Genomic DNA, 20,174 nt, shown 5'->3' with positions numbered 1-20,174 from the left:
GGGGAGCTTTTAGTGCATTCAGATCTCCATCATCTAACCGGGAACATATTTGTGTTTTCCCACACACAATGAAAAATGACCTGGAATGCCCTTCTTGCTCTCCTTCTCCCTCATGCCCCTTCCCAGCAGTCTTAATTGCAGTATAGTTGACATATCACTAGGTGTTACATTGTGTCAGTTTGGTGCCAAACGCTGTTGGAGAAGCACCACACATTCATAGTGTGTGCATAAAGGCAGCAGAAGTGGGTGAGGCCTGAGCTTTGAGTGGGAAGAGAGAGATTCATGTGGAAGCAGAGCCAAGACAAAGGATAGCATGAAGGAGAGTATCTTTTTCTTCTGGTGAGAAAGGGAGGAGAAGGTTGGGGTGTCAGCCTCTTGGCCAGATGCTCACCCCTGATCCATTTGAGAAGAGTCTGATGAGAGGTCCCAATATGTCCAGATGAATGGCATATAGCTGTTGAATCCTTAAATAGCCCAGAGGATGTGTCTATGGCTGACAAGGGCGCTCATGGTCTCCTCTTTGTTTCTTTCTCCGCAGAGACTTCAGAGGACTTAGGCAAAGGCCTGCTACTGCCTTCTGAGAACACAGGGGAGCGTGGGGCAGAACCAAAGCCTGCTCCACCTGACCAGGCCTCTGCCAGAGATGATGCTGGATTTCTTTGCTGGAAGAAGGGCTGCAGCCAAGTGTTCAAAAGCTCCACTGCTCTGCAAGCGCATTTCAATGAGGTCCACACTAAGCGGCCCCAGTTGCCTGTCTCTGACCGTCACGTTTACAAATACCGCTGCAATCAATGCAGCCTGGCCTTCAAAACAATCGAGAAGCTCCAGCTGCACTCCCAGTACCATGTCATCCGGGCAGCTACTATGTGTTGCCTTTGCCAACGCAGCTTCCGCACTTTTCAAGCCCTCAAGAAGCACCTGGAGACAAGTCACCTGGAACTGAGTGAAGCTGACATCCAGCAACTGTACGGTGGGCTCCTGGTCAACGGGGACCTCCTGGCCATGGGTGACCCTTCGCTGGCTGAAGACCACACTGTCATAGTAGAGGAAGACAAAGAGGAGGAGAGTGACCTAGAGGACAAGCAAAGTCCCACAGGAAGTGACTCTGGGTCTGTACAGGAAGACTCTGGCTCAGAACCAAAACGAGCTCTCCCCTTCCGAAAGGGCCCAAACTTCACTATGGAGAAGTTCCTGGACCCATCCCGCCCATACAAGTGCACAGTTTGCAAAGAATCCTTCACGCAGAAAAACATCCTTTTGGTCCACTACAATTCAGTCTCTCACCTGCACAAGCTGAAACGAGCCCTCCAGGAGTCCACCTCTGGCCAGCCAGAGCCCACCAGCAGCCCTGACAACAAGCCCTTCAAGTGCAGCACTTGCAGCGTGGCCTATAGCCAGAGCTCCACCTTAGAGATCCACATGCGGTCCGTCCTGCATCAGACCAAGGCACGAGCTGCCAAACTGGAGGCTGCGGGGGGTAGCAGTGGCAGCAGCAACAGCAATGGAGCTGCTGGCAGCAGTGGTGGTAGCAGCAGCAGCGTCTCTCTGGGCTCGTCCACACCCAGCCCCATCAGTACAACCACCACCACATCCTTTGCCATGACAAACACAAGCTCTGCCAGCACAGCTCCTGTCTCTAGCCTGCTCAGCCAGGTCTCTTGCGAGAGCACTGGAATCCCTTCTCTCAGCAACCCCATCAGTACCAGCTCCACCCTGGCAGCTGCTGCAAGCCCCTCTGAGCCCAAAGAGGTGAACCGTAAGAAACTGGCTGACATGATTGCTTCACGGCAGCAGCAGCAACAGCAGCAGCAACAGCAGCAACAGCAGCATCAAGCGCACACCCTGGCGCAGGCACAGGCGCAAGTACAGGCGCAGCTCCAGCAAGAGCTCCAACAACAAGCTGCTCTCCTGCAGTCACAGCTCTTCAACCCTGCTCTCCTGCCCCACTTCCCAATGACCACAGAGACCCTCCTCCAGCTCCAGCAGCAGCAGCACCTTCTCTTTCCCTTCTACATTCCCAGTGCCGAGTTCCAGCTGAACCCCGAAGTGAGCTTGCCTATGACCAGCGGCACGCTGACGCTGACTGGGACCGGACCTAGCCTTCTGGATGACTTGAAGGTGCAGCTCCCCCAGCCAGGACACCCACCACTCCTGCAGCAGCCGCCACAGCAGCAGCTGCCTCAAGGTCAGCTGTCACAGCCGCCTCATTGTGTTCTCCTCCAGCAGAGCCAACACTCAGAGAAGAAGAGCAAGACTTTTGGGAAGGAGAAGGAAGTCCAAAGGGAACAGGAGAACTTTGAAAAGGGGGATGGCACCTCCATCTCTAAAGAGCTCCTGTCTGACACCCTGAAGTCCAAAGACAAGCCAGAGTCGGCAGGGACAGGATCGGGCCCTGCAGAACCTTCTATGTTTCCTCCTCGTATTGCATCAGATGCGCGTGGGAATGCCACAAAAGCCTTGCTGGAAAACTTTGGTTTTGAGTTGGTCATTCAATACAATGAGAACAAGCAGAAGGTGCAGAAGAAGGCTGGGAAGACAGAGCAGGGTGACAGCTTGGAAAAGTTGGAATGTGAGTCATGTGGGAAATTCTTCTCCAACGTCCTCATCCTGAAGAGCCACCAAGAACATGTCCACCAGCATTACTTCCCCTTCAAGCAGCTGGAAAAGTTTGCCAAGCAGTACCGTGAACACTATGACAAGCTGTACCCACTGCGGCCTCAAACTCCAGAGCCGCCCCCTCCCCCGCCGCCACCACCCCCTCCACCTCTTCCCCCTCCTCTGCCAGCTCCACCGCCACAGCAGCCTTCTACGCCTACCATTCCTGCTTCGGCTCCATCCATTACATCTCCCACCATTACACCAGCCCAGCCATCACTGCCCCTCACTCAACTTTCTATGCCTATGGAGCTGCCCATCTTCTCTCCCCTGATGATGCAGACCATGCCTTTGCAAACCTTGCCTGCCCAGTTGCCACCGCAGCTTGGCCCCGTGGACGCTTTGCCTGCAGACCTGGCCCAGCTGTACCAACACCAGCTCAACCCAGGCCTTCTGCAGCAGCAGCAGCAGAACAAGAGGCCACGCACGCGGATCACAGATGACCAGCTCCGGGTCTTGAGGCAATATTTTGACATCAACAATTCCCCAAGCGAGGAGCAGATCAAGGAGATGGCAGACAAGTCTGGACTGCCACAGAAGGTGATCAAGCACTGGTTTCGGAACACACTCTTCAAAGAGCGCCAGCGCAACAAGGACTCCCCATACAACTTCAGCAACCCTCCAATTACCAGCCTGGAGGACCTGAAGGTAGATTCTCGACCACCCTCTCCAGAGCCTCAAAAGCATGAGTACTGGGGAAGCAAGAGGTCTTCCAGGACTCGCTTTACTGACTACCAACTCCGAGTGCTGCAGGATTTCTTTGATGCCAATGCTTACCCCAAGGATGATGAGTTTGAGCAGCTCTCGAATTTGCTCAACCTCCCAACCCGTGTGATAGTGGTATGGTTTCAGAATGCTCGCCAGAAGGCCAGGAAAAACTATGAGAATCAGGGGGAAGGGAAGGATGGGGAGCGACGGGAGCTGACAAATGACAGGTACATCCGGACAAGCAACTTGAATTACCAGTGCAAGAAGTGCAGCCTTGTCTTCCAGCGCATCTTTGACCTGATCAAACATCAGAAAAAGCTGTGCTACAAGGATGAGGATGAGGACGGGCAGGATGACAGTCAGAACGAGGATTCCATGGATGCAGCAGAGCTGCTGACCCCAACCAGTTCCTCCTGCAGCACCCCAATGCCTTCCCAGGCCTACAGCACCCCCACGTCTTCTGCAAACACAGCCTGCTCTTCCTCAGCTTTCCTACCACAGCTCACTGCTGAAGCAGATGATGACTACTCCATCTATAGTTCTAAAACAGAAGCTACAGACGAAAAACCAAAGCAACCTGAACCTCCAAGTACGCAGCAAAACCAAACTCCAGAGAAGCAAATGCAACCAAAGCAGGAGGTGCAGCAGCAGCAGGACCCAAGCGAGCCAAAGGCCAGTTCAGCACACCCAAAGGCCTCCCCACCCATCCCACAGCAATCAGTCCAGCCTCCTCCACAGTCTGTGCTGCCACAGTCCAGTCCTAGCCCCTCACAACTCTCTCACCTACACCTCAAGCCACTTCACACATCCACCCCCCAGCAGCTGGCCAACTTGCCTCCTCAGCTCATCCCCTACCAATGTGACCAGTGCAAACTGGCATTTCCCTCCTTTGAGCATTGGCAAGAGCATCAGCAGCTCCACTTCTTGAGTGCCCAGAACCAGTTTATCCACCCCCAGTTTCTGGACAGGACTTTAGATATGCCTTTCATGCTCTTCGACCCCAGCAATCCCCTCCTGGCTAGTCAGCTGCTGTCTGGGACGCTCCCCCAGCTGCCCATGAGCTCAGCCACTTCACCCTCCACACCAACATCCACCATGAGCACACTGAAGAGAAAGTTGGAGGAGAAAGCCAGTGCAAGTCCTGGCGAGAATGACAGCAGCACTGGCGGGGAGGAGCCCCAGAGGGACAAGCGTCTCCGAACAACCATCACCCCAGAACAGCTGGAAATTCTCTACCAGAAATACTTACTTGATTCCAACCCTACCAGAAAGATGCTCGACCACATTGCTCATGAGGTAGGCTTGAAAAAACGTGTGGTGCAGGTTTGGTTCCAGAACACTCGGGCCCGGGAGCGGAAGGGGCAGTTCCGGGCAGTGGGGCCTGCCCAAGCCCACAGGCGGTGCCCTTTTTGCCGGGCCCTCTTCAAAGCCAAAACAGCCCTGGAAGCACACATCCGATCACGGCACTGGCATGAAGCCAAGCGGGCAGGGTACAACTTGACCTTGTCAGCCATGCTTTTAGATTGCGATGGAGGGCTCCAGATGAAGGGAGACCTCTTTGATGGAGCAAGCTTTGCTCACCTGCCACTCACCAGCAGCGATAGCCAGGGCATTCCACTCTCCCCAGTGAGCAAGTCTCTGGAGCTCTCTCCTCGAACTCTGCTGAGCCCCTCCTCCATTAAAGTAGAAGGGATAGAGGACTTTGAGAGCCCCTCTATGTCCTCTGTCAATCTGAGCTTTGACCACACCAAGCTGGACAATGATGACTGCTCCTCTGTCAACACAGCCATCACAGACACCACCACGGGGGATGAAGGCAATGCAGACAATGACAGTGCCACGGGGATCACCACTGAAGCCAAATGCACCTCAGGGCCAGGCGAGGGCCTGACCAAGGCTGCCATGATAGCAATGTCAGAGTATGAAGACAGACTGTCTTCTGGCCTTGTCAGCCCAGCTCCCAGTTACTACAGCAAAGAGTATGACAATGAAGGTACTGTGGACTACAGTGAGACCTCCAGCCTGGCAGACCCTTGCTCACCCAGCCCTGGCACAAGTGGCTCAGCGGGCAAGTCTGGAGATAGCGGGGATCGGCCAGGACAGAAGCGCTTCCGGACACAAATGACGAACCTCCAGCTGAAGGTCCTAAAGTCCTGCTTTAATGACTACAGGACACCAACCATGCTGGAATGTGAGGTCCTGGGCAACGATATTGGGCTGCCAAAGAGAGTTGTTCAGGTCTGGTTCCAGAATGCTCGGGCCAAGGAGAAGAAGGCCAAGCTCAGTATGGCCAAGCATTTTGGCATTAACCAAGCAAGCTATGAGGGACCCAAAACAGAGTGCACTTTGTGTGGTGTCAAGTACAGTGCCCGCTTGTCTGTACGTGACCATATCTTCTCTCAGCAGCACATTTCCAAAGTGAAGGACACCATCGGAAGCCAGCTGGACAAAGAGAAGGAGTACTTTGACCCAGCGACTGTCCGTCAGTTGATGGCGCAGCAGGAGCTGGACCGGATCAAGAAGGCCAATGAAGTTCTCGGCCTGGCTGCTCAGCAGCAAGGCATGTTTGACAGCCCCCCTCTGCAGGCTTTGAACCTTCCTGCCACCTATCCAGCAGCACTTCAGGGCATCCCTCCTGTCCTCTTGCCGGGCCTCAACAGCCCATCCTTGCCTGGCTTCACTCCCTCAAACACAGGTGAGTTCCCACTGCATTCCCCCCACCGCTTCTTTGGTACATGGCCCTAGTGTCCTGGGGAGGAGGGATTTTGATGCACTGTGAGCCTCACGGGGTCCCTGATGGAATTTCTGGGTTGCTACAAGCAAAAATGGCCTTCCTCAGATCCACTTTCTGACTGACCTCATGCACAAGTGCTCAGCATGCCATGACAAGGTTCCTGTTTCAGATGGATGGTTCTTGGTTGCTTGAGAACCAGTCACCACTGTCATCAGGGGTCAAGGAAGCAATATAGACTCCTTCCCTCCAAGTCCCAAGGCCAACTGTTTTGTTTTGTTTTTGTTTTTGTTTTTATTCTTACTCTGCTCTTGGACCCTGCTGGTAGCCCAGAACTCTGACAACGTAACTAAGCATTAACAATAAAGTTTATAGTTAAACCCAACAGCAAGAAATACAGTTCACAACACTAATCTGATTAAGTTCAAAATGTCTAATCATCTGGAGGCCACTCCTCATGCAGTAACTACAGAGGGGACGAAAAGGGCTAGAGTTCCCAGTTAGCAGAAAAAAATGGCACACACCCTTCCTGTGACAGCCCTTCATTTCCCTCCTGCAGAGCAAGAATTGTCCTCAAACAGGTGGCTTCTCAGTCCTTGGCTCCATGCCTTGAGCACCTTGAATCTTGCTCATTTGTTGGCTTTCATGCAGGCATTTCCAAGGCCCCTGTTTGGCCTCTCCTGTTTAGTGAGTGCTTCTTTTACCACGGTAGGGTGTTAATCATCATGATTTCTCACAACCAGCTTTTCTGCAACCTGAATTTATTTGTTTGTTCATTTTCTAAACTACTCTATATCACATTTGCTCCCAGTGTGGTTTACAAATAGAATGCCTGAGCGTTAAAAGTATGAAATACAATACAAAATTGAAATCTCAGCAATGTCATACAGCAGATGGACACCATGCAGCTTTAGCTGGTCCATACAGAACCACCCCCAAGCCTGGATGAAGAAGTACATCTTCAGCTGGTGCTGATGAACCAGATAGGGCCTCAGGGGGAAGGGGACTCCATAGCCAGGGTGCCACTGCAGACAAGTCTTACCACGAATCACTGAATCATGGGCTACTTAGCAACAGGACTACCAACAGGGCCTCCCTTGCAGGTTGGTATAAGGACAGATGCTCCTTCTAGCATTGAAGTCTCAATTCATTTAGAGCTTAATAATAATAATAATAATAATAATAATAATTTATTTGTACCCTGCCCATCTGGCTGAGTTTCCCCAGCCACTTTGGGCTGTTATAAATTAACATGGACACCTTGAATTGGGCTTACTAACCTACAGGTGACCAGCGCAGATCCCTGCAGAAGTGATTCTCTGTAGTTGCAATCAATTCTACCACTTAACACTGAAGTGCCACAATTTGCACTACAGGGGCAATTCAGACTTTCAGGGTCTACATAGGACTGTCCCATCAGAAGGCAGACAAAGGGGATTGTTTTTGTGAAAGCACCTCAATGTTGAATTCTCTTCCTGCAAAGCTAGCATGCCAGAGGGAAGGCTGTGCTGGAATTCAGCTTCCTGGTGTGCTGGACTGCATATAAAGCTACTTTGTGCACTCAGGCCATTGGTCCATCTCCCCTGCTTTTATCTCTGGTTGCTATGTCGAGAGCAGACAGAGGCCTTTCCCAGACATATTAGCTGAGATCACCACCAACTTGGATGTCTTTAAAAAGCAGATTAGACACATTAATAGATGAGGAGGAGAAACTTATCAATGAACACTACCCTACCAACCAACCTTTCTGAGGACGGGAGCTCTCTTGGCGGTCCCTCAGAATTGTTGGACACCCCCACCCCCCTAAAAACACAGATTTAGGGGTGTGTGGGGGTGGGGATACACACACACAAAATTTGCATTTTTAGTGGAGACAAAAAACACATTCCACATCCTCTTTCCTCCACCCCCCCCCCCAATTGTACAGCTTTAATACCAATCTCTACATACAACTAAATATCTGGTGACTCCCCTTCCACCCTTTTCCTGGTTTCTTTATTTTCTATTAAATCACGTATTCCAAATTTTTAATCTTCGAATTTCTTCCTCTGTTAAATTCTGTTAACTCCTATTCTGCTGGATTTACTCAATACCTGCTAGATTTGTTGTTGTTGTTCAGTCGTTCAGTCGTGTCCGACTCTTCGTGACCCCATGGACCAGAGCACTCCAGGCATGCCTATCTTTCACTGCCTCCCGCAGTTTGGCCAAACTCATTCTAGTCGCTTTGAGAACCTGCTAGATTAGTTACTTGTTTATACTGGTCCTTATATTCTTTATCCTCCTTTTCTCTTACCCTATTCGTTATGGCTGCCAATTCAGCATGTTCAGGCATTTTAAACTGCCACTCTTCCTTGGTGGGTACCATACCCATTCTCTACTTTTGTGCCAATAAGATTCTAGCCACAGTGGTGGCATATAATATCTGTTGTTGTTGTTGTTTTTAGGGACTTCTGTTGTTACCATTCCCAAAAGGAATGTCTCAAGCTTTTCTGGGAAGGTCTTTTTTAAAATATCTTTTTTAATTCATTGTAAATTACTTCCCAGAATTCCTTGATTACTCTACAGGACCACCACACGTGGAAAAAGAATCCCTCTACTTCATTGTATTTCCAACATTTACCGTTTTCTTTTTAAAACATTTTCACTAGTTTGGCAGATGTTAAATACCATCTGTGCGTCATTTTCACCATATTTTCCTTTAGTGCGTAACATGCCATAAAATTCATATTTACTGTCCATAAATTCTCCCACAGCTCATAATCAAAGTTATAACCCACATCCTGTGCCCACTTAATTATAGTTGATTTCACAAATTCCTCTTTTGTATCCTACTCTAGCAGCAGTTTGTACATTTTTTATAATACTTGCACTTTCGTATCTAATAAATCCCTTGTGAATTGGGGATTTTTGTTCTGCAAATCCAATGTTTTTATCCATCTTAAACTGTTTGTTTATCTGATGTTTCTGTAACCTATCTGTTAGTAATTTTTTTAATTCCTTGGGATTTTTCAACCTTGGTTCCTGTCCAGAAAGATCTAAGATTTCTTTATATGTTAACCATGTTTGTCCATATTTGTTCTTTTCTTGCAGTGGCTTCAAATCGGGGATATCCATATTGGTGTTTTCTTTTCTAATAGATTTTTTGTACTTTTCCCATACTCTGTGTTTTTTTCTGATCACATGATTTGTAAAGGTTTTTTTTTAAAAAAAAATTGCCTTCCCATACCATAGGCAGGCATGCCACCCAAATTGTATACCATGTCCTTCCAAATTTAAACCTCTGATATTTTCCAACAATATCTAATCCACCATAAACATAATGCCTCAAAGTAGATTTGGAAGTCTAGTAGAGTGAAGCCTCCTCTTCCTTTCATATCAATCATGACTTTGTGTTTTATTCTGGGTTTCCTTCCCTGCCAGATAAACCTTGATATATTTTTCTGCCACTCTTTGAAGCATCGAGTGTTGTTAATTATTGGGATATTTTGTATTAAGAATAGCATTTTTGAAAGGACATTCATTTTAATAGCCAAAATCCTGCCAGTAACGATAGTTTCATTCTTTCCCATATTTCCAAATTTCTCTTTATTTATTTCCAAACCCTTACATAGTTATCTTGGTAAATATTATAGTTGTTCGTTGTTAACAAGATCCCCAGATCTTTAATTTTTTTTCTCTACTTTTAACCCATACATGATTTCTAGATTGTTTTTTGCTTGGTTGTCCATATTTTTAACCATCGTTTTGATTTTTCCTTTATTTAATTTGAAACCAACTAGTTTTCTAAATCTGTCTATCTCATCTATCACTTCTGGTATGCTCTCACTCGGATGTTGTAAAGTTAATACTAAGTCATCCACAAATTATTTTCATTTATAGTTTTGCTGTCCCACTTTTTTCCTTGTATTCTATCGTTTGTCCTTATATTTTACACCAAAACCTCTAATGTTAATATGAATAACAGCGGAGACAGTGGGCAGCCCTGCCTCATCCCTTTGTGTATCTTACATTTTTCTGAAACATTATTCTTTACTATAATACTTGCCGTTTAGTCTTTGTAGATTGATTTTATACCCTTTGGAAAGGTTTTGCCAAATCCCATCTTTTCCTGTAACTTTGTCATAAATAGCCAGGAGACGTTATTGAAAGTCTGCTTTTCTTTATGGACTTCTAAGTATTCCAAAACATTTATAATGTTCCTAACATTTTCTTTCATTTGTCACCCAGGAAGAAAACCCATCTGGTCTTCATGTGTCAAATTTCTTAGAGTCGTTTTAAATCTATTTACCATTATCAACGTAAAATGTTTGTAATCGTTATTTAATAATGATATCAGTCTATAATCTTTAGGTTCCATTAGGTCTTTATTATGTTTTGTTATCAGAGTTATATGTGCTTCTTTCCAGGACTCTGATATCCTTCCTGTCTCCAGTACCTTATTCATAATATCTTTGAGTGGAAGCGTTAGCTTCTCTTGAAATTTCTTATATCCTGCTGACAGACCATCTGGCCCTGGGGATTTTACTGTCTTAATTTGGCTTAGTACCCATTGCATTTCCATCATTGATATTGGAGTATTTAAAATCTTTGCATTTTCTTCTGATATTTTGCCCAGTTTACATTCTTCCAAATACTCCTCAATCATTTCTGCGCTTTCTTGCTCTTTCTTATAAAGATCTACGTAGAATTTAACAAATTCATGTCATCTCCTTTTGATTGGTTGTGGGGGTTCCATTTTTCTTTTTTAGCAGACCATTGATTATCCTTTTTTCTTTTTCTTTCTTCAGTTGCCAAGCTAATAACTTCCTTGGTTTATTTGCAAATTCAAATCTTTTTTGTTTCATCACTTTAATTTTCCTTTCTATATCTTGGTTAATTAGCATAGAGTGTTGTGCTTGTAATATTTTAATTCTTTGTAATAGCTCTTTCTTACCTGGTTTTTTACTAAGCCCGTTCTCTTTCTTTGTTAGTTCCTTTAATACACAGCGGCGGAGGGAGCCTCTTTGCCACCCAGGGTGGCGGTGCAGAGGCACCCCCCTGGGGGCAGGGCATCACGGCGTGTGCGTCGTGACGTCACGGCACATGGGATGCACTGCACATGTCTGGAATTTCCAGGCATGCGTAGTGGATCTGATCTGGCCGACGCTGCTGCGAGCCGGCAAGCGAGCGGTGGGTCGGGCAGCCCCACGCCCTGCCGCTCACTCGCCGCAGGAGCAGCAGCGCCGGCCAGCAAGCAGCGAGCCATGGGGCTGCCCAACCCGCCGCTCACTCAGACGGGGTGCCGGGCAGCAGGGGAGGGGCCAGGGAGTGTCAGTCCCCCTCTCCTGGAACCGGGGGTGGAGCGCCCCCTACGCCCCGCCCTTCCTACACCACTGTTAATACCTCTTGGATCTTTGCCTCTCTTATTCCTTTGTGATGTGCATTTTGTTGGATCATGTATCCCCTCATGACCTCCTTACCTGCATCCCACATCACATTTAGAATATTTTCCCCTTTGGCTACAATTTCTGAGTTGTTTAATAATTCCTCATTTATTTTCCATCTGTAACCATTTTGTTTCACCCTAGTATCTTTACTGATATCAAATTGTGGTCTGAGATCACTCTCGGGTGTATCTCCACCTTTTTCACCCTCATCCCTAAATCTTTGGAGACCCACACTATATCTATTCTACTTGATGAATTTTGAGAACTTGAATGAAATGTGTACTTGCGTTCTGTTGGATGTTTAAATCTCCATAAGACTATTAGGTCCATGTTTTTTATCATATCAAAAAAGGAATTTGGCAGTTTCCTTTCCTTGGATCTTGTTTTCCGATTTGACCTATCATATTCCAGAGATGTGACCCCATTCAGGTCCCCCATTATTATTATTTTTCCATCATATAATTCAAATATACTTTCCTCTGGGGTTTTTTAAAATATATATAGAAGATGGATTTCTATTCAATTGGAACATATATTTCCACAATTATCCAACTTTTCCCTTCCACTTTGACCTCCACCACTATTACTCTACCTTTTTCATCTTTATACCACTGTTTAGGCTCTAACTTTGGACAACTCCTAAAAGGTGGGACTCGGTCCCCTGCAGAGGAGCATCTTCATTGCACAGCTTTTGCCATAAGGTGAAGATGTACCTTTTTCACCCTGGCCTTTGACAGTTAAGGTATTTTGTTCTGTGGGACCCACCTCATTTGCTGAATTTATATTGCTCTCTTCAATTTGGAACAGTTTTATATGGTCTGTCATTGTAATGGCTTTATCTGCTTTTATAAGGATAATAGAAATAGATGGCCTTTGGCCTGATCCAGCAGGCTTTCCTTGCGTTCTTCAACAGGAACTGCCTGTGGGACCCTCTGCTTTGCCAATGAGCAGTGGCCCTTCCCCTAGTTTTGCACATGGGGCCCCTTAAACCAAGAGAGCCTTTTGAAGAGGTCTGGATAGCTCTGGGCATTTGGCAATTTGTAACAGGATAGGTACTTTTGCTTCTAGTCATGGCTGCTGTAGCTGCTATCTTCCTTCTTCCACGAACTTACCCAGAAAAGGTGTTCTAGTGGGCCCATCCCTCCCATCATCAGCTTTCCCAGAACATAGCTGGAAATGGCAATAATTCAAAACCAGACATTGTCATGGGACATATTCCATCCTTCCCTAAGAGCCCTCCAGCAGCTCTCCCCATTCCTTGTCCCCACTCCCTTGTACCCACAATGAGCAAGAGGAAAACATCACAATTTATTTATACATTGTGTGTGGACTGGTCCTTTTGACCTCACTAAACAGGATATAACTTTGCATACAATTTGCCTATACTTAAGTGTCATATACAAATTTGTGTCCTCTTTTGCAGGTGAACCACCACCACCCCACATATAAATAGGTATCAGTAACAGAAAATCAGCAGATGAGGCTTCTTCCATAATATGCTTCCTTACTAGAAAAGGCTTGATCTGTTGAATTTCTGCCTGCCACACAGCTGTTAAAAGTACAAGACCCTATTGCCAGTACTAAACTATGCAAAGAACTCCAGTTTATTGAGCTGTAAACCAGTTATATTTTTGTAGTTTGGGGCGGGGAATCCTCTCTTAGCTGGTGAGCCAGATTCTTATTTCTCCATGCATCAAATTTGACAAGTGGATGGGGCTGCCCACCTGTCCATCACCTGACATCACAGTGACATCAGGTGACACTGTTTTTTATTTCAGCGCTGGCTGTTTGAAAACTCTTTTTACAAACAGCCACACATTGCTCTTTGAATATCCAGAAATCTGAGGTTCAAAGAGCAGTGCTGGGAGGGAGAAGCTGTTGCCACTGAATTTGCTGCTAAATTGGAGATCCCTCACACACACAGTGGAAGCCACTTCCCCCTCCTGAAGCATGACACTGCAGATCAGCTGATGGGTCGTGAGAGTGTACTTTTCTCCAGCAAAAGACAAATTGGGAGCTCACTTTAATCTCCCAGTTGTACCTTTGAATCTCTGCCCTTACCTGCTTCATACCTGATAGCATGTATGGCATCAAGTGTTGGGCAGGTGAGCACTGATTATCATTACCCAAAGCATCCTTGCAGGCCAAGTGGGGAGACTTAGCTGGCCAACATTAGCCCACAGGCTAGAGGTTCCCCACTTTCTGTGGGTTAGGCTGGCAGTACAACATTCAGTGCGAAACCAAGTGTGGTATTTCAGATGGCGGAGGGGAGAGGTGGTTGAAATTGGCTGAGGGTTTACAGTGGCATGTTTAAATAGAGTCAATATTAAATTGTTTAAAAGCAACCAGTGGATTCTAGGAGCATTTGTTATTATTCATTTATACCTTCTAGTAATTGCAGCGATGTTCAAATGGCTTCTTTTTTTCTTTATTTTTTAACAAAGGGGGCATGAGCCTTCGAAATGAAGCTGCCATTAATTTATATTAGCAGCAACTATCCACCCCCAATAATCCCCCTATTCCCCCCCCCCCGCTTCTTGGTGAGAAAACAACTCACACCCGCTTTCCCCATCCCATGTTGAACAATGAACTTTACAACCCTGCCCCACAACTGGATTCTCCCCAAAAATAATCCCAATCCAGCACACAAAGAGACTGTTTAACCCTGAACTACACCATAGGGTTGAGATCTATTTCTCTCTCCCAGCCTCTGCTCTAGCAAAATTAGCATAGCAACTCTCAACTACTAATGTAACCCATGCTTTCTTCACCACAATATTAGTGATGGATTTTACTTGCACTTGTGTTTGCATTAACCCAGTAATTTTTTTAATGTAAATAAGCAGAATAGGCAACATTTCTGCATTAAACAAAAAAAAGCTGAGTTAGAAAGAGCATGAATTTCTGCCTTTTTGCTCTTGGGTGGCCCAGTCACAGCTGGATTTTTCAGTTATTTTCTCTGGACAAGAATCACTTCTCTACTAAGGAAGATGAAAACATAGTTTCAAAATGAACCAAGAAGTCCCTTCAAAATGAACCTGGCAGACCTTTCTCCATTTCCTTAATCTACAGAAAATCTAGTGTGACACAAGCACCAAAGAAGGCTGAAAAATGACTTCAGAATGATTCAGGAAGTCCCTCCAGGTTGGACTTCCTGGGTCATTTTTAAATTTTATTTTCTTCTGTTGGGCTTGTATGACTCTGAATATCTCTATACTGATTTCACTCATTGGCTAAAATCACTGAAAAACAGGAGCAGGTTCATATTTCACAAAACTATTGCTTGAGATTATGCCACATTATTTTGCTTCATAATCTTCACTCTACATTTTTTATTTTCTTTAATGAATAGAATCATAGAGTTGGAAGGGACCGTGAGGATCATCTAGTACAGCCCCCTGCAGTGTAGGAATCTTTCGCCCAACATGGGGCTCGAACCCATGACCCTGAGATTAATAGTCTCATGCTCTACCGACTGAGCTATCCCAGGAATACTAATAGTCTGGGACCCCTTGCTGCTTCTGGGCCTGGTACGGCAGTACTCTCTGTCCACACCCTTGGTGTCATGGCACAGTGCTCACTGAACTGCCCTCCTTTGGAATTTCTGCATAATCTGAGCCCTCTTCTCCAAAGGGGGAAATAGCTTTTCTTCTCTACCACCACCACCACCACCACCACCAACAACAACAACAACTCTGTTTCTCCAGCCATCTGCTTCCAACCAGAGGCAAAATACTGGCCTTTGCCTTTCTGAGTCCATTGTCCAGCTTAGAAACAGGCCTAGCTACCTGTCTTCCACCTAACACTTTCTTTCTTTCTGTCCCTTTCTTTCTAGCTTTAACTTCTCCAAAACCCAACCTGATGGGTCTACCCGGCACAAGCATCCCCTCGCCTGGCCTTCCCACCTCTGGATTACCAAATAAACAACCTTCGGCCTCCCTGAGCTCCCCCACCCCAGCACAAGCCACAGCGGCCACGGTTCCACAGCCACAGCCACCGCAGCCTCAGCCACCGCCTCGGAAGGACAAAGAAAGTGAGAAGACGAAAGAGAAGGACAAAGCAACCAAGGGGGGGAAGGGGGATTCCCTGCTGGCACCCAAGAAGGACAAAGTGGAGGTGCCTGCCCCAGCTGCCCTCTCCGCCACGCTGCCTGCCATGGAGTACTCTGTGGACCCCACACAGCTCCAGGCTCTGCAGGCAGCTCTGAACTCAGACCCCACAGCTTTGCTGACAAGCCAGTTCCTCCCCTACTTTGTCCCTGGTTTTTCTCCCTACTATGCCCCTCAGATCCCAGGGGCCTTACAGAGCGGGTACCTTCAGCCCATGTATGGCATGGAGGGGCTGTTCCCTTACAGCCCTGCACTGTCACAAGCCCTACTTGGCTTGTCCCCTGGTTCTCTGTTGCAGCAGTACCAGCAATATCAACAGAGCCTGCAAGAAGCGTTGCAGCAACAACAGCAGCAGCAGCAGCAGCAGCAACAGCAGCAGCAGCAGCAACAACAACAACAACAACAACATAGGCAAGCGCAACAGCAGCAGCAGAAATTGCTCCAGCTGCAGCAGCAGCAGCAGCCCAAAGGAAGCCAAACCCCAGTCCCCTCAGGGGCTGCTACCCCAGAAAAAGACCCTGCCAAAGAATCCCCCAAGAAAGAAGAGCAGAAGAATGCACCCCGCGAGGTGTCCCCCCACCTGCCCAAACCCCAAGAAGAGCCTGAAACGGAAAGCAACAGTGCCGTGGACTCCCTCTGTGACCCCTTCATCGTTCCAAAGGTGCAGTACAGGCTGGTCTGCCAGAAGTGCCAGGCAGGCTTCAGCACCCAGGAGGCAGCCACCGACCACCTGAAGTCCCTCTGCTTCTTCGGCCAGTCTGTGGTGAATCTGCAAGAGATGGTGCTTCATGTGCCCACGGGCGGCAGCAGCAAGGGCAACAGCTCGTACCAGTGTGTGGCGTGTGAGAGCACGGTGTGCGGGGATGAAGCCCTCCAGCAGCATCTCGAGTCTGCCTCGCACAAACATCGAACAATCCCAAGAGCAGCAAGAAACGCCAAAGAGCACCCCAGTCTATTACCTCACTCCGCCTGCCTCCCCGACCCTAGCACCGCATCTACCTCGCAGTCTGCCGCTCACTCAAATGACAGCCCCTCCCCCCCGTCCTCAGCTTCCCCCCACACCTCCAGAAAGTCTTGGCCTCAAGTGGTCCCCCAGGCTCCTCTGGGGAAGCCTCCTCCTCCTCCTCTCTCCTCATCTTCAACGGTTACCTCAAGTTCATGCAGCACCTCAGGGGTTCAGCCCTCGATGCCAACAGATGACTATTTGGAGGAGTCTGACTCGGATCTTAGCCAAAAGTCCAATGGACCGGCTAGCCCGGCGGAGAGGCCTGAGGAGCCAAGCTGCCCCAAGGACGGTGGTCTCACTAGCCTAGAAATGGACACCTTTAGATTGTAAGCTTTGAAGATGAACAATTAAAAAAAATGAATTTAAAAAATTTTAACAAACCAATTTCAAAAATAGACTAACTGCAATTCCAAAGCTTCTAACCAAAAAAAAGAAAAAGAAAAAAAAGAAGAGAGAAGTGTGGGTTGTTTTCCCATATACCGATGCCGGCAGATTTTCCATTGCTTTCTTTTTGCATTTCGGCTGTGCTGTGTTGGTCTGGAAGGCCCAAGCCCCCTAGCCCACCCTGGTTGCTTCTCTGGGGTCTTTTTGTCTGTCTGTGGAGCCCCAGCCCCTCCCCCCCTTTGAGAGCACAGCAGAGGCCGGCATAACTGTATGGGAAAGCAGACCACCTTGTTACCGTTTTAAATTTCTTGCTATCTTAGCATTCAGATACCAATGGCTTGCTAAAAGGAAAAAAAAAAAGAAATGTAACGTCTTTTTATTCTCAGGTCAATCGCTCACACTTTGTTCGGTTTTCAGAATCATTGTTTTATATAAATATATATATATATATAATTTCTTTTTTGGTTTTGATTTTTTTTTCCAAGAAAATGAATTTTTTTGTTAATTTAAAAATGGGCAGAAAGTCTTCAAGAGACAAACAATGTGAACTGTGTTAGCTTTCTGGGGATTTTAAGGGTAGGTTTTCTGCTGAAGCCAATTTCAAGGGGAAAAGTTCAGCACCCCCACTTTTCAGAAAAACAAACAAACCCAACAACACGCAAAGAGTGTTCAGGACTTGGAGCTTAAAAATAAGTTTTAAAACAACTGACTTTCTGTATTTATGATAGATATGACCATTTTTGGTGTTGAGTAGATTGTTGCATTGGAAATGAACTGAAGCAGTATGGTAGATTTAAAAGAAAAACCCCTTTTGTGTACATTTAGCTTTTGTATTGGTCCAGCTGACGGCTTCTCATTGGATGTTGTCTTGTTCATTCCTAGCCAGCTAGATTACAACCCATCGATTCGCTCGCCGAAGCTTCCCCTCCCCCTTTGTACCTTGACTCCCTTCTCCATCCTGTAATCTTCCACTTATGGTCACTGCCTTCATTTCTTAGAGGGCAGCTGCAGAATTATTTTATAAAAACTAAAGAAAAAATTCAAAGGGTTTCAAAGGGGGTCAGTAGGATCCCTTGCAGAATATTTTTGTTGGGGGTTCAAAACTTTTTAAGGTGTATACATGTCTGTTACCCTTGTGCACTTAACTCTGTCTTCTTCTTTTCTTTTTCTTCTTCTTTTGGCTTCCTTTCCTCATTTTGTAAATGCTTCAAAGGCTCCATTTTGGAACTGTAGGCCTTTGTTTCTCTTTGGGTAATTAGGGTGCACTTCTTCCTTTTTCCAAGGACTTTTTGTTATATATATGTATGTGTGCGTGTGTGTGCGCGCATGTGTGGGTGGGTTTTGTTTTGTTTTTCTGTTTTGTTTTTTCTTTCCTCGAAAAGAAAATTCATGCTTTAAATAAAATCCAAAGACAAACCCTTTTCACCACTGGTGCAGAATGAGCAAAAAGGATTCTTTTGACTTGAGGATTTGTTTCTGATTACCGCCACAAGAATCAGTTTAAATAAAGGAACTCATAAAGAAAAACATGCATGTAGGTTGTTCTCTGTGCTTCTTCTGCAAGCAGAGGAGCAACCCTTCCTGCAACTGCAACAAACAACACGATGCTCCTGCGTTGTTAGGGTGGTGTCGCTGCTAGTGTCGTGTGAGCCCCAGAGGGGCAGGCAACAAAAAGCATTTGGGGCCTGGTGCAAATCTCTCTCTGCTCCCCGTTGGTGGCATCTTCTCTGGTCCGGACATTGAAAGGAAAACTTTGTGCTGCTACAATGTAGAGTTTGGAGACAAGCAGGCCTTGCATGGTCACTTCCTAGCCAAAGGTCAACATTCCCTTCTCCCTCCCTGCACCCACCCTCAATAGTGAAAGGCCACCACCTCCTCCTCTTCCTGACCATCTTCCTTGTGTTTCAAAAGGGAACTAGACTGTGAATGGGGGGAGGGAGAGGGAAGGGGCACTTCTTTCACCTTCAGACTTCTCTTCCCTTCCTCCCTTCTCCCCAGCCCGCAAACTGTGGAAGCTGCCAGAGCCCCTGGGTGAGGCTGGTGTGTTCCATCCCAGAGAGGAAGGGCGGGTGGGCAGACAGGCAGACTGACTGACCAATGGACAGCAGGAGCTTCCTCCTCCTCTCTCCTTCCCTCCCTAAGCCAGGACTCTTCATGCCTTTTTTGTCTTTAGCTTAATGGAAGACTCAACCTTAAACTGGTGTACATATTTCTGACTAAACTGATGCACAATGCAAGTTCCTTTTTTAATTTTTTAAGTAGACCGTACTAAAAAGAGTACCATTGAATATTCCTGCCAGTATCCAATTGTAGCATAAGGTGTCAAAAGCGGACAAAATGTTGCTGTTTTCCCTTTTTACAAAGATCCTTGTATTTTTCCCTTGCTTGAGATGAACATTTTTTAAATTTTAAAGTTGTACAGTTTTTGTTTCCATTATTTTATCTTGTTTGTAATTCTATGAAAAATATATAGATATATATATATATTTTTTGCCATTTAACTTGTATGTTACTCTGTATCATATAGAAGTTTTTTGTTTTGTTTTGGTTCTCTGTGTGGTATAAGTTGCCAGTTAAACACTAGCTTTACCTGTCAGGTTTGCGTGGTCTGCTTTGAAATCATTTTGTTTATTTCCCCTTCTCCCTCCCTCCCTCCCCCTCCCCCTGCCCCACTTCTGTTGATTAATCACACAGGGTGCAATCTTCCTCCTCCCACTCCAAATAGTATTTCAGTGCATTTTCTGATAACTCTTCCTCTGTGTGGGGGGAGACTCTCCCAGTCTGATGAGAGACGTCTCTGTCCTAGAAGGGCAGAGCAGCCTCCCCTGCTGCCCCCTCCTCTCTCCTGCTCCCACAGCCAACATGGAGTTCCTAGAGCTCCCTGAGCCAAGCAGCCCCTCCAAGCCATCCTCTGCCTCCTCCCATGCTGCCATTTTGGGTTGTGTGGGTTGGCAATTGGGTTCTGCAGAAGCTCAGCAGGGGAGGAGGAGGAGTTGCACTAAGCAGCACCCAGAGCAGTGCTGGGAAGTGGGGATGTGGGGTGAGAATGAGGCCTCTGTGCCAGCCAGTATTTGGTGACTGGGCTGCAAAATCCTCCAGCCTCTTTCCCATGGAACTGGCCTCTTACCTGAACCACCGTTCACACTGCAGAGATG

General features: G+C 46.8%; 1 protein-coding gene and 1 non-coding gene across 7 annotated transcripts in view; one reads left to right on the top strand and one right to left on the bottom strand.

The window, feature by feature from the left end:
• ZFHX3 (zinc finger homeobox 3) overlaps positions 1–19,615 on the top strand; it is a 167,535-nt gene extending 147,920 nt beyond the window's left edge. For 5 of the 6 annotated variants that reach the window (XM_033157102.1, XM_033157101.1, XM_033157103.1 and 2 more), the window contains 2 exons: positions 539–6,058; positions 15,356–16,965. In XM_033157102.1, coding sequence (XP_033012993.1) covers positions 539–6,058; positions 15,356–16,965 — 7,130 coding nt within the window. Of the gene's footprint in view, positions 1–538; positions 6,059–15,355 lie in introns of all 6 variants that reach the window. The other variant, XM_033157100.1, reaches the window with a different exon arrangement.
• On the bottom strand, positions 14,938–15,010 carry TRNAN-AUU. Its single transcript has one exon. It is a non-coding gene; the product is annotated as a tRNA-Asn (tRNA).
• Positions 19,616–20,174: the final 559 nt, after the last annotated feature.

Source organism: Lacerta agilis, chromosome 8 (assembly GCF_009819535.1).
Source record: "Lacerta agilis isolate rLacAgi1 chromosome 8, rLacAgi1.pri, whole genome shotgun sequence".
NCBI classification, from domain to species: Eukaryota; Metazoa; Chordata; class Lepidosauria; order Squamata; family Lacertidae; genus Lacerta; species Lacerta agilis.
The sequence above is the reverse complement of the archived record's forward strand: the minus strand, read 5'-3'. Positions and strand labels throughout refer to the sequence as shown.